General features: G+C 56.4%; 1 protein-coding gene and 1 long non-coding RNA gene across 2 annotated transcripts in view; one reads left to right on the forward strand and one right to left on the reverse strand.

The window, feature by feature from the left end:
- Positions 1-14,616, forward strand: ITIH1 (inter-alpha-trypsin inhibitor heavy chain 1). The gene is made up of 23 exons (XM_067754721.1): positions 1-82; positions 865-1,033; positions 1,271-1,291; positions 1,536-1,702; positions 2,128-2,232; positions 2,541-2,703; positions 3,265-3,378; positions 4,589-4,714; positions 4,799-4,915; positions 5,620-5,788; positions 5,877-6,002; positions 6,925-7,106; positions 7,365-7,550; positions 8,586-8,725; positions 9,313-9,467; positions 9,565-9,579; positions 10,023-10,043; positions 10,505-10,585; positions 10,696-10,809; positions 11,846-12,047; positions 12,965-13,137; positions 13,728-13,839; positions 13,995-14,616. The coding sequence occupies exons 2-23, from the start codon at positions 920-922 to the stop codon at positions 14,122-14,124; spliced, it is 2,733 nt and encodes a 910-aa protein (XP_067610822.1). The 5' UTR covers positions 1-82; positions 865-919; the 3' UTR covers positions 14,125-14,616.
- Positions 4,126-16,839, reverse strand: part of LOC137232535 (uncharacterized) — a 17,014-nt gene continuing 4,300 nt past the window's right edge. The window contains exons 4-6 of the long non-coding RNA XR_010947058.1: positions 13,196-13,303; positions 6,907-7,043; positions 4,126-4,849 (exon numbers count right to left, since the gene is read on the reverse strand). This is a non-coding gene — a long non-coding RNA (uncharacterized lncRNA). The remainder of the gene's footprint in view (positions 4,850-6,906; positions 7,044-13,195; positions 13,304-16,839) is intronic.

The following is a 16,839-nucleotide window of genomic DNA, read 5'->3' on the forward strand; positions in this document are numbered from 1 at the left end:
GGGGCCATGTCTGCCCAGTGTGTGTGGCTTGTGGGGGACAGACAGGGTTTGTGCATAAAACTTAAGAAACTGCAGCTACAAGGTGGGTCTCTGGGATCTTTGACTGCTTCTTCTTTCTTCCTAATAATGCAGAGGACATTTCTATCATTACATGATAGGCCTGGGCTTTGGAGTCTGAAAGATTTGGGTTTGAATACATGCTCTTTCATTTGCTGTGGGACCAACGTCCCAGGGACACCCTGAGGATAAAATTAGATCATAAAGGGCTGAGAGCGACGCATGGCTTGTAGTCTGTCCTTCATCATGAAAGCATGGCTTTCATCTTTTGTCTCCACTATATCCTGGAACGATGAGGCTTACTTCTGCTCTTCTTTACAAAGCTGATTGGCCTAAAGGGTGTGTCGCCCATTACGTATCCCCAGAACTGTCCAGACCACCTCTGGCAGAGCTGCTAGAGGTGGTGCCGTCAGAAACAAGGACATGGGCAGACGCTTTGTAAGCCACCGTACCTGCCTCCCTGGCCAAAGTGGGACTGTCTGAAAAGTTTGTTGATGCTTAAAGAATTTTGAAAGGAACACCTAATGAAGTTGAGAAATTCATTTTTAACTGTGGCTACTTGATACCTGCCCCAGTATCGCTGATGCTGGCCCTGTGCCACGGAGCCTGGATTAAATGAGCTGTCTGGGTCTTCACAATTCACGCCAGCTGAGTGTAGCTCTAACCAAGGGGCACAGTCTGAGTCTGGTCAGGAGTTTGCACAGCTGGGAGTCCCCCTAAGGAGAAAGCTTTCACTGTCTATTTTTCATCCCTCAAACTGTAATATTTGCCTTCACCTTGTCTAATGTTTAATCCATGTTTATCCAGCATTTTATTGATTAGTGGTCTGAGTGAAGTGACAGGCAGCAGGAGCCTTGAGACCATGCACGGCACGATGGGGCTTCGGGGGCTGCTCTATGTGTGCCTGGCGTCCCTGCTCACCCTGCAGGCCATGCCCGCTCAGGGTTCACCCGCACGCAGTCCCAAAGGCGGCAAGGTATGTGAGTAAACCCCTGGGCCAGAAACAGGCGGCTGAACCTGGAAGGGGCTACAGAGACCAGGGCTCTCCCCACCCACCTCGACCTCCTCTGAATGGAGAGGACCTCCCAGCAGCATGGGGGAAGTGAGGCCAAGGCGTCGAGGACACAGGCTGTGTCCTACTCCCGTCCGTTAACAGATAGGTCCTGGTCCCCTGAGTGCTCGCACTCACCCTTGTGCCGGTTTTGTTTTACAGAAGCGACCGGCTTTGGACACAGTGAGTGAGGATCTCAGCACAGGGGTCTGTGGTGGGCCTTTATTACAGTCTGTTTCCCCTGGGCTTCGAGGTGTGCCCCTGGGCAGAGGGATTCCCATCTCCTCCAAATAAGGGCTCGCCCACCCCCCTCATGCCCCACGACATGGCCTCAGGCATAGAGAACAGCACCTGTGTCAGAGCTGGGTGCCGAGGTCTCCCGTGGCTGAGCCCCCATCCCAGCCACCTCCCGCACGTCCCACTTTAGGCTGTCGATGGCGTGGTCATCCAGAGTTTGAAAGTCAACTGCAAAGTCACCTCTCGCTTTTCCCACTGTGTCATCACCAGCCAAGTGGTCAACAGCGCCGACGAAGCCAAGGAAGTGGCCTTTGATGTGGAAATCCCCAGGACGGCCTTCATCAGCGACTTTGCCATGTGCGTGCCCGCCTGGTTCACCAGGCCCAGCCCAAAACCATGGCTCTGAGTGGCCCAACAGTGCAGCCCATCCCCTCGTCCCCAAGGGCCACAGGCCAGCCCCAGCTCTGAAGGACTGAAAAGCCCTTTAGGTCTGCTCTGGGCTCCCATCTTAGACAGCAAACTAGAGCCTCTGACAGTGTGTTTTCAGCCTAGGGCCCAAGGAGCACAGGCTGGCACCCACAGTTTCTTGCTGGACTCTGTGGCCGTGGCTGCCCACCTCCTTGAGTAGCTCTGGGGGCAGTGGGAGGCCAGCAGGAGATGCCCTCTCACAAGTGCTCACCTGGACAGGGTCTCCTTAGTGCCTGGGCTGGGAGCACCTCCAATACGGAGGCCCTGTGTGGTTGGGGAGGGGCACCTCCCTGAGGGCATCTTCCTCCCTGTAGCACAGCAGGTGAAAATGCATTCCTCGGGGACATAAAGGACAAAGTGACTGCATGGAAGCAGTACCGGAAAGCAGCCATCTCAGGAGAGAACGCCGGCCTTGCCAGGTGAGCTCTGGGTGCTGCCCTGGTGCTGCCCTCCCCTGCCAGGATGCATGCCTTGGGTGGAGGGCAGCCCAGGCTGATGGGAAGGGAGCAAACTGACCAGATCCACTGCTGGCACAGGTGCACTGGACGAGGCCTCTGGAGAAGTGGGGCTCTGACCCTGGCCAGCCAGCTAAGAGTGAGGGTCAAGGAAAGCTGGGAGCAGCACGAAAATAAGAGAAACTGACTCTGAGGGCCATGCTTTAGGTGACAAGGACCTCCACATCACTTACCATTTGTCTGTTTGTTGTTGCCACTGGTGGCACATCCAGGGCCTCAGGGAGAACGATGGAGCAGTTTGCCATCCAGGTCACCATTGGTCCCCGGAGCAAGGCCACGTTCCGGCTGACCTACGAGGAGGTGCTGAGGCGAAAGCTTATGCAGTATGACATTGTCATCAAGGTCAAGCCCAAGCAGCTGGTGCAGCATTTTGAGGTAGATCGCTGGTGACCACGTGCAGGGGCAAGGTCTCAGGAGCTGGGCTCCTGCCTCTCCCTCTCTGCGGCTCTGAGCGCTGGTTCGGCACCCACCACGTGCAGCCCTGGGCCTGAGCACACAGGGAGGGGACTCACTCCTCAGGGTGGGCTCTGATGGCTGTTCGTGGGCAGGGAGCTCCCTGAACCCTCCAACCTCCTCCTTCTTCTGAGCCTTGGCTTGCTCATCTGTCAAATGGGGGTTTTGTGTGTCCCAGAACTGCCGCAAGGATCATGAGAGATATTGAATGTCCAGGGAGTCTGTAAACCAGTTAGTCCTGGGCAGCCTGAGGGGCTGTAATTGTCACTGGCACCTTAGTGGTGGCCGAGTTGAGGGGCTCAGGCATGCACACTTTCATTTGGCCAATATTTTTGGAGTGCCTACAACATGCCAGGCCCTGTGCTGAGAGCTGGGCGGGTGCTGCACACAGTAGGTGGTCAGGATATACGCTGGCTCTTGGCTGGGGCTTGATGAAGGCTCCCCAGTGGGAGCCTTGGTACAGGAACTGCTTCAATGCCACAGATCGACGTGGACATCTTTGAGCCTCGGGGGATCAGCAAGCTGGATGCCCAGGCCTCCTTCCTCCCCAAGGAACGGGCCGCCCAACTCATCAAGAAGTCCTTCTCAGGAAAAGAGGTGCGTGGCATGGCTGAGCCCTCAGAGACTTCTCAGCGTGGCTGCAGACAAGGGCTGCAGGCCACCCTAGGGGAGAGAGAGAGAAGAACTTTGCACTCCTGATTCTCAGAGCCACTTGGCAAAAGCCTGTGTGCGGAGGCTGGGGAGGGTGCCTACAACGGCTGCCTGGTCTGGGGCGAGTTGCTGGCTTGCTTAAGCCTCAGTTTCCTCTTTGCCTGTCTCATCCCAATAGGAAAGCATTCATGGAAATATAGGGCACATGTGCAAACCTCAGGATTCCAAGCCCCAGTGTTCTTGGAAACATGATGAAGTTTGGAAAGGCCTTTGGCCTCTGGCCACTTGCCACTTGTCACTTCCCACCCATCTGTGGGAATCCCAGAAGCCCCCTGCTTGCCCCTACCCCAGGTCCTGAGGAGTGTGGCATATGAGTGGGTGATACCCAACTAGTGCCCTGCTTCCTAACTTGCCCTCAACTGGAGCCAGGAGCAAACTGTTTATTCCCCACCCACCTTTGGTAGTGAGTCCATAACAATTCACTTAAAAGAAATGTTTCCTACAGTTTTGAAGGGGTTCCTTTGAAACAAAATATGATACCCCAGAGTGTTAGCAAACATGCTTGCTTTCAGCAGGGGACCAAGGGGATGGTCTTTGTCTGCCTAATAATTTTCAAAAAAATTTTTAATGAGCATATTTTGCTTTTATAACAAACAAACAAAAAGTAAAAAGAAAAGCATCTTTAAAGAAAATGTGGAAAGTACAAAAGTGTAGAAATGTATCGAGTACAAAGCACCACCAATTTCCCGGAATACCAGCACCGAGTCCAAACAGACCGCAGCTCCCACCCTGGGAGCTCTTCCTTCTCTTTGTCTATCCAGGCAGGTTTCGTTTTCCAGCACAGTGTTGCTTTTCTCACTAGATAGTGTGAGTTGACCGGTGCCTCTCATGCTGCTATTATTTTGTTTTTATTGTGTATCCAAAGTGACGATACTTATAGAAAATCCCAATGATTCAGAAGCATGTGAGCAAAGAAACAGGTCTTCTCTCCTACCACCCACAGGTGTGTATTCTCAGCAGCAGGGCGAGGGGCCCACTAGACTCATTCCTATGCCTGTGCACCACACACACATTCACACACACACACACACACACACACACACCCCTTACGTTGTCGTTGCAAACCAGTGATGCCTCACACCTTCAATGGTTCCAGGGTCATGTGCTTTTCCGTCCCACGGTGGGCCAGCAGCAATCCTGCCCCACATGCTCTACGACCTTGCTGAATGGGGACTTCAAGGTGACCTACGATGTCAATCGGGACAAGGCCTGTGACCTCCTGGTGAGCTGGAAGCTTCTTGCCCAAGACTCAGAGGGTGGGCAGGGTGCTTGAGAGAGAGGCCTCACTTGTCCCTTTGTGTTTCAGGTCGCTGATAACCACTTTGCCCACTTCTTTGCTCCCCAAAACCTGACAAAACTGAACAAGAATGTGGTTTTTGTGATTGACATCAGCTCCTCCATGGAAGGCCAGAAAGTGAAGCAGGTAAACTGTGGCTCTAACCAGCTGGCCAGCAGGAGCTTCTTTAGCCCCATCACCCATCCCACCCTGGTTTTGCCTCCAGAGTCTTGGTTTGGGACTTCTGCTCCTGGTCAGAGGCAGGGTAATTTAACAGGATATCCCAGTGGTCAGGGGCTCTGGAATCAGCCACTTTCTCACTGTGCAACCGTGGGCAAGTGCATTCACTTCTCCTCAATGGCAAAAATGGGAGTAAAATGCAGCGCCCATACGGTTGTGGGGTTTACCAATGGGGGATGCTTGGAAGATGAGACCTGTACCCTAGGCGTGCAGGGATGATTACAGTGCTCCCGGGAGATGGCTTGCAGCAGGGCACAGCCCACTCCCACCGCGCTCTGGGTGTCCTGTCCATAGCGCAGTGAAAGCATGGCTGGACAAGCAGAGTTTTAGAAACTCAGCCCCCTGGGGTCCTCTGTCTTAATCCTGACCCCCTTGAACTTCTGGTCATTTCCCCTCCCCATACTGGGTCCCTTTGCCTTCTCCATCCCCCTCAAGACATCCCAGAGCTCAGTAGGATGCTCCTCTCTGGCACCACCTGGCTGTCCTGTCCATCCCCTTCTGCTTGCCCACCGTGTACTTCTACCCTGTGGATCTCTGAACTGGGTATCTGGAGATGACAGAAGGCACTATCCTGGGGCCCTGCCCCTCCACTGACTGTCCTGTCCTTACAGACCAAGGAGGCGCTCCTTAAAATCCTGGGGGACTTGCGGCCAGGGGACTACTTCGACCTGGTCCTCTTTGGGTCTGCAGTGCAGTCCTGGAGGGGCTCGCTGGTGCAGGCATCTGCCGCCAATCTGGACGCAGCTCGGAACTTTGTGCAGCACTTCTCTCTGGCCGGGTGTAAGGGCAGGGGTCTGGGGCCACCTCGATGTCACCTCTGTCCCCTCAGATTCAGGGCATACACTGATCTGCTTTCTCTTTTTTGCAGCTACAAACCTGAATGGAGGTTTGCTCCAGGGAATTGAGATTTTGAACAAAGCTCAGGGAAGCCTCCCAGAGCTCAGCAACCATGCCTCTATTCTCATCATGCTGACAGATGGCGAGCCCACAGAGGGTAAACGCCCCGAGGGCTACCTTCATTACCAAAGGCATTCAAGCTGAACTTGGAAATACAACCAATGGGGATGCTGTCAGGGGGCAGAAAGGCTAAGGGCAAAACCAAGCACTGGTTTAAAAGCAGAGTTCAGACCACAGAGTCTGAAGGAGCTCCAAGGTGTTCTGTCCTGAATTGGGAAGCTGGGGAAGTTTCTGCATGACACGGGGTTGCACAGGGCCCAGGAGGATGGGCAGGACCCTAGGCTGAGTTTAATGAACTATGGATTCAGCACTGACTGAGTGCCAAGCACAGGACTAGGGACCAAGGAGAGACACTAAGAGAACAAGACACATCTTTGCCCTTAAGGAGCCCAGGGTCCACTGGGGGAGGCAGCCCCAGGAGCAGATGCTCTGTCAAGGGCCCTGAAGGGTGCCAGAAGGCCGAAGGAGCACAGACAAGGGGCACCTGGCCCAGGCAGGGTCTCAGAAGGCGTCTTGGAAGAGGTGACCCCCGAGCTCAATCTGGAAGGAGGGGAGGAGAAGCAGGAAGGGATCCCTGGCAGAAGGGGCAGCTTGAGCAAAACAAGGTTTGTGCACTGGCAGGGCCTGCCTGGGAAGCGTAGGCATATGCAGAGTAGGTGAAACAGGATGGAAGGGTCAGCAGGACCTCACAGGCCATGCGAGGAGCCGTGAGTTTACAGCAGAATCAGATCTGCTCATGGTGGATCCATGTAGATGGGCAAAGTCTTCGAGGAGCTCTGTGAGTAGCTGTTGCAGTCACCCAGGTGAGCCAGCAAGAGGCGTTGCCTCAAGATGCCAGTGGGGACTGGAGATGGTCTGAGATGGGAGTCTTGGCCCCCAGGGAGGGTGCCCCAAAGTCCCCTCGTGCCCCACACACCTGTGAGCCAGCATCCCGTCCCTACCTGGCTGTGTGGCTGCAGGGGTGACGGATCATACCCAAATCCTTAAGAACGTCCGAGATGCCATCAGGGGCAAGTTCCCACTCTACAACTTGGGCTTCGGCCATGATGTGGACTTGAAATTCCTGGAGGTCATGTCCCTGGAGAACAACGGACGTGTCCAGAGAATCTACGAGGACCACGATGCCACCCAGCAGCTGCAGGTCTCCTCCTCCCCCTGCTCCCAAAGTCACGCCATGGGGAGCATGGCCTTGGCAGCCACGTACCCATCAGCCCAGAGCAGATAAAGCTCTGGTGTGGGGTTCGAATTAGCTGTGTGACCTCAAACCAGTTACTTAAGCCCTGAGCCTTCAATTCCTTCTATAAAGTAGGGATCCCGACACCCCACTTTGTGAGTGGGTTTCCTGTTGGATGCCTAGGACGACCCACCAGCTCTGAGGCTGCACCCCCCATCCCCACAGGGCTTCTACGAGCAGGTAGCCAACCCTCTGCTGAGGGATGTGGAGTTGCTGTACCCCAGGGATGCCGTCTCGGCCCTGACCCAGCACCACCATAAACAGTACTACGAAGGCTCGGAGATCATAGTGGCCGGGCGCATCGCTGACCACAAGCGGAGCAGCTTCAAGGCGGATGTGCAAGCCTATGGGGTAAACAGAGGGCTGCGGAGGGTGGAGAGGCACCCAGAGACTCCAAACCTACACTGCTCCCCACCCCTAGGCCCCCAGCAGCCTCTCTTTCCCCAGAGCGGTGCCTCACCCCAGAGGGCCACACACACCCCAGGGCTGAGCATTCTTCCAATGAAGGCATCCAGAGGGCAGGCTAGAGTGGGGCCAACATGGCCTTGATTAGCTGTAGTCCCTTGTATCCAACTGGTCCACCTGTTATTCCTCACATCACTCCTCCCAAAGCGTGAGAGTGTGAGAGGCCAGCCTCTTTCTTCTCAAGTGACCACTATTTCCTGAGCACCGACTGCACATGCAGCTTTGCACCACGGTGCAGTGCCTATGTGTATGTGCACACTGCGGTGTGTGTGTGTGGGGGGGTGTCACAGAGACCTGGACTCTAGCCGTGCAGTGTAGTTGAGGGTTCAGGACTCGGGCTTAGAGTGAGGAAAGCTGAGCTAGACCCTGGCTGCAGCTGGGTGACGTTGATCAAATGGGTCCAGTTCTCTAGGCCTTTCTGTACCGTGGGGGTAACAATGTACTAGAGAGTTGTGTGGAGTAAACGAAATAATCCACATGATAGGCTTATACAGTGCCTGGTACATGGGATGCCCTTGGGAAGAGGTGCCCCCGTTACTGTAGCTGGGGAGAGAAGGCGCATTTGTGAGCTGTGGCAAGCTGAATGGCGCACGGGGCCGCGGTGGGCATCCGGAGGAGCGGGGCGTGGTGGAAACAGCTACATGGTGGATCGGCTGGGTGCCTGCTGGCATCCCCCAGAGAAAATCCATGAGGGCAGGGCCTGATCCTCCATCCCTGGGATCCCCAGGGCCTGGCCCAACTTGGCTAACAGAGGGTGCTTAGCAACTTTTGTGGAAGGAACGGATGGAAGAGGATGAGGAGAGCAGGCTCAGGAAAGGCAGGGGGTAGCATGCTCAGAACGGAGCTGCAGAGATCAGACGACATCAGGCTCCCCCAGAACCCCTCATGGCGCACAACCTCTCTCTCCCTCGCCTCCCTCAGGAGGGCCAAGAATTCAAGACGACCTGCCTGGTGGACGAGGAAGAGATGAAGAAACTGCTCCGAGAGCGGGGCCACATGCTGGAGAACCACGTCGAACGCCTGTGGGCCTACCTCACCATCCAGGAGCTGCTGGCCAAGTGGTACCAGCCCTGCGGCTGCCTGGGGGGTGGAGGGGCATGACCACCCCAGAACACGCCCCCCGCCCTGGGCCTTTGGACTACAGAGGGGCGGTTCTAGGCCTTGGAGGTTGCGAGCAGGTCAGATTTACTGGCCTCTGACTTTGCTCGCTGAGTTAATATCAACCAGGCAGTCAGCAGTGTGGTCAGGGCCCGCTGGGGGCACAGTGCAGCCCCTTTTGCCCCCACTGAGCTGCTGCGGGGGAGGCTTCCCTTTACTGCGGGGCTGCTGTGTCCAGACACACTCATTTAATCCTCACAACGTGCCGAGCAAACCGAGGTTCAGAGAGGTTAGACCACTTGCCAGGATCTCACAGCTATTGAATTCTCTGTGGGTTTCTGAGGCACATCCCCCAGCCCTGCCAGACCTCCAGGTTTTCTCTGAGGGAGGCCTTTAAATCATGAGGTCCTTGAAGACAGCCCCTGGGCGGGGGCACTGCAGGGGCCTTGTAAACATTTGCTGAAAGAGTGAACAAAGGAAGGAAAGGACGAGGGAGTGCAAGTCCATTGTCATCCAAGCTGCGGGCTTAGAGCCGGTGTCTGTCTGGCAGGATGAAGTTGGAGGGGGCAGAGAAGGCCAACGTGTCAGCCAAGGCCCTGAAGATGTCGCTGGCCTATCAGTTTGTGACCCCGCTGACCTCCATGACCATCAGGGGCATGGCGGACCAAGACGGCCTGGAGCCCCTCATTGACAAGGCCCTGGAGGGTATGGGCTGGCAGAGGGGAGGCTGTGGGCATGGGGAGGCTTCTGAGAGCCAAAAATCTCCTGGGCGTTAATTCTCTTTCCTTTCTCTCCTTTCCAGATTCTCTGCCCTTGGGTGAGTTTTTAAATCACGTTGATTTCCGCAAGGGGCTCCGGGTGGCTGGGCAAGTGGCACGTGCTCCAGCCGCCAGGCACACAGCACCCGCTCCCCCTGCTCTGCTCCACCCTTTCTTGGTCTCTTCCTTCCCCAAGATGCCCTTCCCTACTTTGCTGCAAACTAGTTGCTGCCTCCTGTGCGCTCGGGGAGCTCTCGCTCAGCCTGAACCCCTCCACTCCCCGGACTCCTTAGGGGCCCTACGTGTGAGCATCCATCTACCAGGAGGGCTGGGACCCCCAGGAAGAGGGCTGGGACCCCCGGGAGGAGGGCTGGGACCCCCAGGAGCAGGGCGGGCCCAGGCCTGATTGGCCTCCGGGCCCAGCTGCACTTGGGGAATGAGGCGCGTGCCTTTCGTGTGGAGTGGGGAGAGTGACGCTGTCCTCTACTGTTGTCCTCTACAGAGATGGTGGGGCCCAGAAAGAGTAAGTGGCAGCCATCCTGATGACGCAGGTCTCTACCCTCTACTCCACACATGGCCACCTCTCAGGCTGTGCGTTCAGTCCTGAGCAAAGCCTGGGTCATCACCTATCTGCGTGATGAGGAAATGATAGCCTAAGGTTTTCTTCCTCTGCTCCAGCGTTCCTCGCTGCCTCTCACTGGGAACCGTCAGAACGCTCCCCCTGACCTGGCCTGGCCTCCCCACCCCTATGCCACCAGCACCTCCCAGTTCCCAGGAAAGGAGACCGAGAGGGGGCCACGCCACTGTGCTGGGCCAAATTTCCATTCCCACATCCCGAGAGGCGTCAAAGGCTCTGTGTCCACTCCGGCCCCTGTGGCCTCAGGCCAGCCTGCCTGGGTGGGAGGGGCCTCAGAAAAGGAGGCAGCAGCTCCAGGGAAGGCGCAGCTGCTTCCCTTCTAAGCGCTGTTTACTTTTGCCCGTCAGCCTTCGTGCTGCTGGCCTCGCAGCCTTCTCCGACGCGGCCTAGCTCCGAGATCCAGCAGTTGCCAAACCAAGTGACTGGCGGTGAGTCCTTGGGAGGGTCTGAGGGACACACCTGCCTGACTGAACCCTTCTCCCCAGCCGGCCCCATGTGCCTAATACTCAATCTAATAGACTCCATGCTGTGCCCCCAGTGGACACTGACCCCCACTTCCTCATCCACGTGCCCCAGAAAGAGGACACTCTGTGCTTCAATATCAACGAGGAGCCTGGTGTGGTCCTGAGCCTGGTGCAGGACCCTGACACAGGTACGGGTGACATTACGCCCTCTGCCAGAGAGGGTGGGGCCTGGGCTCCTCTGTCCTCAACGTTCAGCCATGAAGAGGAAGGACAGTGGCTGTGGCCTCCACTCCCCTCACCCTGTGTACCCGCCACCTGGCTGGGCTCAGCCGGCCTCCTTCATGCCCCATCCGCCTGCCTGGGCCCTATACAGGGCCTGCTTCATGGGCATGTGACCTGTGCAGGTGCACAGGACCCTGCCCTTGGAAGGACTCCATGCTTGATTGAATGTTCTGCTGTTGCATCTTGAAATTCTTAACAAGTTTTGAATGAGGGGCCCCTCGTTTTCATTTTGTACTGAATCCTATAAATGATGCAGTGGCCCTGCCACACCCCCCTCCCCCATCCCCCTCATGGCTGCAGGGGTCTTGGTGCCCACCTCCCCAGCAGGGCTCAGGTGATGGGAACAACGCCCTCTCCATCTATCGGCCACTTCTCCCACCCTCCCAGTCCAGTCAGGCCATCTGCTAATATTTGTTGAGCACATCCTAAGGTCTGGGGACACAGTGGGAACCGAAACAAAGTCCTTGCTCTCGTGGAGTTTAGGGAAGGGAGATAAACAGGTGAACAAATTCTTAGCTGACAATTTCCGAGCATGAGACGTGCTGTGTTGGGATAGTGAAGACGGGGAGGGGGCTTTTGGCTGCTCAGTTCAGAGGAGGCTTCTGTGGAGAGGCCCACCTGCAGCACCTACTGTGACCTGCCCTGTGTCAGGGCCTGGGTCCACAGAGAAGGAGCAGGTCCAAGGCCTGTCCTCGGGGAGGTGACACCTCCTTCAGGGCCCAGAACTGAGGGCTAAGTCTCAGAGAGTTAGTGTGGCGGGAGGGAAGGGAGGCGGTGCTGCGAGCGGCCTGCACCTGTCCTGAAGGCCCCTCCCCCTGGGTGGTGAGGCCCTCAGAGCCCAAAGAGGGTGGGCATTGGGGGCGGCAGGAGCAAGGACCGGCTGGTGGGGTTCTAGGCAGAGCTGGGCCGCCCTGACCCGGATGGCCCCTCACCCCACTGCAGGCTTCTCAGTGAATGGCCAGCTCATCGGCAACGAGGCCAGTGGCCCTGGGAAGCACGAGGGCACGTACTTCGGGCGGCTGGGGATCGCAAACCCCGCAACAGGCTTCCAGCTGGAAGTGACTCCTCAGAACATCACGCTGAACCCTGGCTCTGGCGGACCCATATTCTCCTGGAGGGACCAGGCCTCACTGCGGCAGAATGAGTAACCGGGCTGGGGCCGGGGCCTGGGAGGGGAGGCAGGGGTGGGTGTGGTGAAGACCAAGGCACAAAGCCCCAGAGCCAGCTCTGCTGCCCGAGCCTGCTGGGCCCTCATTCCCCGAGCTGTGTCAGTGTGTGACGTCCATGTGGCCTCCGCGTAGGCTGTGCAGACATGTCGGGCCCCGTGGACCATTCCCCACCCGACTCCCAATTTCCCTGGATTGCTGGACACGTGCTCCGGGCCCAGCTGCCTGGATGCCTGTGCTCCCGTGGCACCCTCACCCTGCAGTCCACCCCTGTCTCCACCAAACCAAGCCAACTCTTCCTCCCAGGCCCAGCGCATTGGCCACCTCTTCCCTGAAGCCATCCTAGTCCCTTCCTCTGCTGAACTCCAGCGTTCTCTAGGTTTCTCTTTCAGCCCCTGTCTTAGTATGCCTTGTTTAGTGTTTGTTCCTTCCTTCACTCATTCATTCGTTCAATAAACTGCTGAGCACCAGAGCCCAATGCTGGGCAGCAGAGCTATAGGAAGAGGTGGGCAGAGTCCGGTGTGGAGGACACAGATGATAAGTGGGAGTCAAAGAACACAGACTCATAATAGACAGGCTGGAGTCCAAGTCCTGGCTCTGCCACTCGCCAGCTGTGTGACCTTGAGCAAGTTTTTTAACCTCTCTGAGCCTCAGTCCTCACAGGATCAGAGTGGGAACTGAATGATGCAGTTTGCGTGGAGGGCTTAGCACAGAGCCTAGCACATTGTAAGGGCCCCATACACAATAGCAACAAGTGGGAAGGAGCATGGAGCAGGTAACCGTCAACCCGCTGCGGGGAGAGGGGTTCATAAGAGCTGGGTCTCAAGGACAAGAGCAGCTGAATGGAGGGGGTGCAGTGCAGCCGCACCTGCCTTCATGGCACCTGGCCCCACAGGGTGGTGGTGACCATCAACAGGAAGAGGAACCTGGTGGTGTCCGTGGAGGATGGGGGCACCTTCGAGGTCGTCCTGCACCGGGTATGGAAGGGGAGTGCCATCTGCCAGGACTTCCTGGGCTTCTACGTGCTGGATAGTCACCGGATGTCGGCACGGACACACGGGCTGCTGGGTACGGCTGGCTAGGCGGGCAGAGCTGTGGGGTGGGGTGTTGAAACCAGAGGACTTACCCTGGGTGAGCTTTGCAGCGGGTCACCAGGATAGGCCCACCTCCAACGTGGCCTACAAGGCTCAGAGTTCCAAAGAGGGTCCCAGTGAAGGCTTGTCCCACAAAAAGGCTGCAATCAAACACAATGAATTTAAAGGTTAAGTGAGCCTGGGAGCGAGTAAGGAGAGGTCCAATTAGCAAATGGAAAGGTCCAGTGGACACCCAGAGACCTCCTGATGGGATGGGTCATCGGCCACACTGCTTCTCCTTGTGGCCTTCCTGCAGACCCTGTTCTCTACCCCTCAACCCTCTCTCCCCAGCCAGATTCCTTTGGAATTGGTCCAAAAAGACAGGAGGTACAACCAACAGGCAATATATCTGCTTCTCTATAGCAAGCGAACTAAAGGTGGCTTTTGATGCCAACATTTATAGAAACAGTCAAGCCCTTGAAAAACAATTGTTTAGGCAACTCTCTAAGCCTCCAGTGAGCACCTACTGAGTACAAGGCAGCAAGGCCCCCGATGGTAACTGCTGTCTCCCATATGCCTTTCCAGGACAATTCTTCCACCCCTTTGATTATAAAGTGTTCGACCTCCACCCAGGCTCTGACCCCACAAAGACAGACGCCACGATGGTGGTGAAGAAACGCCGGCTGACGGTCACCAGGTGGGTGGGCTGCTCTCCCAGCATCTCTGCCCTTGGCCTTCCCCATCGTTGCGCCAGGCCTTCCTCCAGGTGTCACAGGGTTGAGGTGGGCTTCTTGGGGCGGTGCAGCCCTGCCAGCTCCAAAAGGTGACCCCAGCTGGCTTGTGTCTCCTCAGGGGCTTGCAAAAAGACTACAGCAAAGACCCCCGGCATGGGGCTGAGGTGAACTGCTGGTTCATCCACAACAACGGGGATGGGCTGATCGACGGTGTTCACACTGACTATATCGTCCCCGACATCTTCTGAGCCCCCAGCCAGCACACCAATCCTCCCTTGGGACCATGGCAGAGGAGGAGCCTGACCCGCTGCCCAGGCCACACCTCCCTGTCCAAGCTGGTCTCCTATGTCGAAGCACTCATGACTTCCATTAAAGAGAGGCTATGTCCAGCCCAGGCTGGCTGCTTTGCGGGAGGGGGGTGTGGCAGGGAGGCAACCCAAGATGTTGCTTCTCAGAAGGGCTCAGGAGTCACAGCAGACCAGGAGGCTGGGCGGGAGCCGGCACCAACTCTGCCCCCACCCCACCCTGTTCTCTGCAGCTGCCTGGCCCCGTGCCCTCTGAGTGTCCTGGGTGTCCCGTGCACACAGCCTCCCCTACAGGTCCAGAGACCAAAGGACACTCTGGCAGCACGTATAGGAACAACCCGTAACAGCTGCAGCTGCCCCAGTGCTTCCTGTAGCCAGGAACTGTTCTAAGTGCCTTTGTTGAATTAATTAAATGTATACTCTCAACAGCCCTGGGGGATACTTTTATCATGACTACTTTCAGCTGAGGTTAGGTAATTTGTCCAAAATCACTGCTCTTTTAAGTGGCGGAGCTGGGATTTGAACCCATGCTATCTGGAGTCAGCATCTATGTGCTTAACCACCCCATGTAAATATTCCCATCAGGCTGGGTGGCTGATGGCCAAAGCCTGCTGGGATTTGGTTCTGGATATCCCAAAGTATCACTTAACACAAACATGTGAAAGAAATACATGAAATATATATGGACTTGGGGTCCTGAAGAAGTCCTGCCAGGAGCTGAGGGTCACCTATTGGGGTCAGGGCCTCAGGAGGCAGTTCCCAGGCCTCCATCCTTCACTGGATTTCCCAGCTGGGGGTTTGGAACCTCTGAGAGCAGGCATATTTCCTCAAAGCAGAGACGGCCACTGCCCAGAAGCTGTGATTTCAGGGGCCAGGAATAGCAGTCCACTGACTCCTCACACTGATTCCTGATACCCCTTCAGAATGCCTTCCCTGGGCCTTGTCTAGGGGCCCAGTTAAAATGTGACGTTACAGGGTGTGTAGAGATGAACTTGTACTTTGGGGAGCCACTGGCCCTTTTGGCGAAGGTTGATGGGCCTCCACCCACTCCTTTCCAAAGGGTTTCTGCTTTTTCTGGCTTCTGTCCAGTTCCCATTCCAGATGAGGCCCATGGGGGCTCAGATCAACAACACAAATGCTGAGGTCCAGAGCTGCCCCAAGCCCAGGGACACAGAGCCCTGAGGGGCAGCCAGTGGAATCTCAGAGCCCAGCCCACCGTCTGACGTATCCTGGGCTTCTCAAGGGAGAGCCACGGGCTGCCAGCTGGCTGGTCACCCTCAGCAAAGTCTGCCCAACTGGGGCCTCCTTTTCCCGTCCTCTAGAGTGGAAATGGGGTGGACCTGAAGATTTCCTAGATTCCTTTAATTCGAAATTCTGTATGATGACTCTGGGTCCCTCCAAGTCCCCAGCTGTCCCTCAGGGGCCTCTTGAGCAACCTCAGAATTTCGTACTTTGAGTTGTCCCTCCCACAAAACTCCAAGTATTGGGGGATGAGGCGGTAGCCTGGAGGAGAGGGGCTGGGGAAAGCTCCTCAGGCGGCTGCAGGGCCGTGAGCAGGAGCCACTGGGCAATGCTGGCAGGACAATAGTTCTGCCACCCCTGCCACAGCCCCAAGAGCCCAGTGGTCAGCGACCATCGACGCTGAAGATGACCTCATGAACTAGACGTGCTGGGAGCTAGACTGCAGGGCCCTTCTCTCTGCTCCCAGGTGTCAGCCCTGAACTCGGTGCCCGCCAGCAGTGTGGGTCAGGGTTCAGGAGGCCTGAGGAGAGCAGGGACCCCCAGCCGGGCCTCAGCAGCTCCCTTTGTTGATCCAGTATTGTTTTGCTGACTTTGCAGCTCTCTGTCATTACTTCTGTGGCTCCTGCGACTTCCAGTCACTAGTCCACTCCTTCCTCATGGCTTCTGCTGCCTCAGAGCTTCTGCTTTCTGTCTTCTCACTCTGTTTCTCTGCCCTCAGCAGTCAACTCTCTCTGTACATCTCACAGTCAAGTACACTCGTGGCTTTCAGTCAAGACCATGGTACGATCCATAAATTAGCTGTCCTGTGCTCAGGCATCCTCATCAACACTGTTCACTAGTGGCCGAGTAGGAGGGTCACTGGGTCACTTTGCTCAGAAGAACATGGGTATGGCCGGCACATGGTAGCCACTCTGGAAGGTCTAGGGGCTGGCAGGGCCCTGGGATGGCCCAGAAGGACCCAGCCCCCACTAGGAGGGGATAAGACCCTGCCTCTGAGGCTCCCATTGTCCTGGATAGCAGAATTCCAGGCTCACTGGAGACTTTCAGGAGAACGACTCTCCAAGAGGCCGAGGGCAGCTGAGTTCCTGGCCAGACTGGGAACACAGGGATGAATGTGACACGTGGCCTGGCCCTCCAGGTGCTCAGAGTCTAGAGAGAGTGATCAGATCCAAACCTGAGAACCTCAACCAAAGGTAATGACAGAATGTAGGCCCTTCGGGAGCTTGGAGCCTGCAGCAGGGCTGTCTGTGGTCAGCTAGGGGACAAAAGAGGAAGACTTCTGAAGGAGGGACACAGGCTGGCAGAGATAAGAGATGTGATGTGCAGAGAAGGGGGAGGTACGCCAGTGAGAAGAGAGTTAAGTTCAGAAAGCAAGTTGGAGCTGGACCACAGGACTTGGGAGTTGTCCTTTTCAAG

Source organism: Pseudorca crassidens, chromosome 10, assembly GCF_039906515.1.
Source record: "Pseudorca crassidens isolate mPseCra1 chromosome 10, mPseCra1.hap1, whole genome shotgun sequence".
In the NCBI taxonomy this organism is placed as follows: Eukaryota; Metazoa; Chordata; class Mammalia; order Artiodactyla; family Delphinidae; genus Pseudorca; species Pseudorca crassidens.

Coding starts and splice junctions, on each gene's coding strand:
- ITIH1 (XM_067754721.1), top strand. CDS start 920: ATGCACGGCACGATGGGGCTTCGGGGGCTGCTCTATGTGTGCCTGGCG. Junction 1,703..2,127: donor TTCATCAGCGACTTTGCCAT/GTGCGTGCCCGC, acceptor TCCTCCCTGTAG/CACAGCAGGTGAAAATGCAT. Junction 7,107..7,364: donor ATGCCACCCAGCAGCTGCAG/GTCTCCTCCTCC, acceptor CCATCCCCACAG/GGCTTCTACGAGCAGGTAGC.